Source organism: Glossina fuscipes, unplaced genomic scaffold, assembly GCF_014805625.2.
Source record: "Glossina fuscipes isolate IAEA_lab_2018 unplaced genomic scaffold, Yale_Gfus_2 197, whole genome shotgun sequence".
NCBI lineage: Eukaryota > Metazoa > Arthropoda > Insecta > Diptera > Glossinidae > Glossina > Glossina fuscipes.
In genome coordinates, this window is record NW_023998540.1 from 208,205 (window position 1) to 211,005 (window position 2,801).

The window sequence follows — 2,801 nt, forward strand, 5'->3', positions numbered from 1 at the left end:
CTGCATCTGTAATTTTTTCGCCTAAATAAAGTTCGGCGATTTCACGCATTTTAGTTAAAACCATAGAACTAATCTCTTCCGGAGCAAAACGCTTGCTTTCGCCTTTAAATTCGACTTCAATTTTCGGTTTACCGCTTTCGTTTATTACTTTAAATGGCCAATGCTTCATGTCCTGTTGAATTTTCGGATCATTATATTTACGACCAATCAATCGCTTAGCGTCAAACACAGTATTTTGAGCGTTCATAGCAACCTGCAAATGATCAATAGAAACGGTAAAAATTGAGAATATATTCAGCATTTCTTTAGTATGTTTACAAATTGACCATTTTTTAATGTGTAGACTATCGCGAGCATATACACGACTGATGACAGATTCAATTAGAAGTGGGATTAGTTAAAGAGATGTTTATGTTGTTGACGCCGGTTTTAAATTTCCTATGGCATGCATCATATCCTTAACCTCAAGTCAAGCTGTTTGGTGGATAAACGGATTTGGTTTCATTTTCAAGATGATGCCGGATGGTAAAAAGTACTACATCGTGTGGTACAAAGCGAGCCTTATCCATGTCGAGACGCGACTTTTACGCTCCAGTGCAGGTTATCTTTTTTATAACTTAAAACCGTTATGAACCGTTCAAAAAAATCGTTCTCTTCCTGCCTAATTGCCATGAAAATGCTACTGAAAATGACGAGAGATGAAAAATTGACATAATACTATACTATGATGCAGACCGGGTGAGCCACAGATGATATCTGTGAGACCGTCCCCTCCAGTTCAACGTAACAACCACTAGATCAAGATATCGAAGTTGAACTTGGGATTGATATCTGTAAGACCGTCCCGTCTAATTCAACATAAGAACCATTAATCAAGATATCGACGTTGAATTTTGGACTGATGGTTCTCGTTGACGTGGGTTAGTTAAGAATTGATGATATTTGATAGCGTTATTTTCCTATAAACAAGCTGATGTTGTAAATGTAACGAACGATGAGCCCAACTCAATACAAAAGGAGTCGGGTAATCTAACCGCAGAAAGCGTTACCAAATGCGAACGATGGCTCGATAACGGAAACCATAAGTCGGCCCCTGTTAAGAAAAAATGATGCAATGGAACCGGAAACTGACCAGTGCGTCAGTGCGTCAGTGTGGTCCTTCCGATTAGCTTGCTAAACTTGCTTCAGCCATCATCTCATGACCAATCTATGCACAGCGCTTCTACACTGAAATTCTGATGCCCACTAAATAGCCTCTTCTTTCTTTCTTTAAGCCGAAAACATTGCGAGTCATTCCGCCATGGATTTCATACACAGCAGTTTGTTAAATATCATTTTACAATTTTATTTATAATTAGCTTTCGTAAATGTATATCCCGCTAAAGTAATTAACACACCTAATAACAAATCGATCAGAGTTTTTATTCGATTTCTTCTTAAAACATGTTCGCCATAAATTTGCGCGTCTTATGAATAATGACGAATGACAGACAACCAACACTTGGAAAAAAAACTACTGTCATAGGCTTCAATTTGTGTTAGGAAAAGAGGAATAAAAAAAAAATAATTCTATTCGAATGGTTGTTACTCAATAACAACATGCTGGAAAAAAAATTATGCTTCGTTTTTCTCAGTGCATATATGAAGTTATTTGTAATGAAATTTAGAATCCATTTATGGCAGACAACATATTCAGTCTACGCTCAATCAATTGTCATAATTTCGTATCGGAATATCAAACATAGTCTCACAATCGTGTTTAAGAGGCGGTAAGAAGGGAAGTCAAGTAAAACTTCTTGTTGACTTGTAAACGCTTTGAAAAAATATTGAGATGACATATATGAACACAGACTTTGCTTAGATCATGGCCATCAAATTTTAATGATTTTCGATTTTCCTTCTCTACAGGGTGCTACACATTGCGAAGGTTATTAAGCTTAGGCATGTCCACAAATAATAATCATAAAGTCTTCTTTTATATCAGTCGTTCCTCAATAACCAAAATGGAAATATGAAAAAAATCCTACGACATTTATGGTAATCAAGTTCCCACAAAACTATGATCGTAAGTACACAAACACACACACGCCTAGGAATACATACATTCATTATATATATATACGAACAAAACTTCTCAACAAAAAAAACAAAACTTAGACAACAATGTTCCAGACGAGGTTAAGAAAACAAACAAGGCTCGTTGAAGACGCATTAAGATTAATCTGTAATTAAATCGATGATCATGTTTGCTACTTTAGTAAAGATATGTAAACAGACAGACAATTAAACAAGCAGTTAAGTAGGCATAGGGCCCTTGGCCACTTACATTTTCCATGCTAATCTCATGCTTACTCTTTGTTATTAAAAACTTTTGAAAAATGTCGCATTACCTTGTTGAGAATGTAAACAGACATGGTATGATTAATCCAGATACGAATAGTAGGATGAATCCATATCCATGCCTAGACTTAACTTGAATGTGCCTTCTGGCCTGTAGGTAATTCGCCGATCTATACAACTTCTGCTTAAGCGTTCAGATGCTATTGTTCAGCGTCCTTAGCCTCAGTGAATGCGTGCATGTTATGTATTTGTTTTTATATATGTACATGTATAATGGCCTCATATTCGCATTTATATTAATCCAGACATTCTCTCCCTTGCCGTCACCTTAATTCAGAAGCGAGATGGACAAAAAATAGCGAAATAGCTTGATCGAAGAGCACAAGGAAATTGGTTGTAATTGTGATCCCAATTGCATTACAACTAAGTCAACATTAAACGAACAGAAAACCATAATTCTG

At 36.2% G+C, this 2,801-nt stretch overlaps 1 protein-coding gene across 1 annotated transcript in view; it reads right to left on the reverse strand.

Annotated features, from left to right (window-relative positions):
- LOC119641924 (heat shock 70 kDa protein cognate 2-like) overlaps positions 1-2,801 on the reverse strand; it is a 5,384-nt gene that overhangs the window by 2,124 nt on the left and 459 nt on the right. Inside the window, exon 2 of the mRNA XM_038040841.1 lies at positions 1-253. This exon is cut by the window's left edge and continues 1,157 nt beyond it. Coding sequence (XP_037896769.1) covers positions 1-253 — 253 coding nt within the window. The remainder of the gene's footprint in view (positions 254-2,801) is intronic.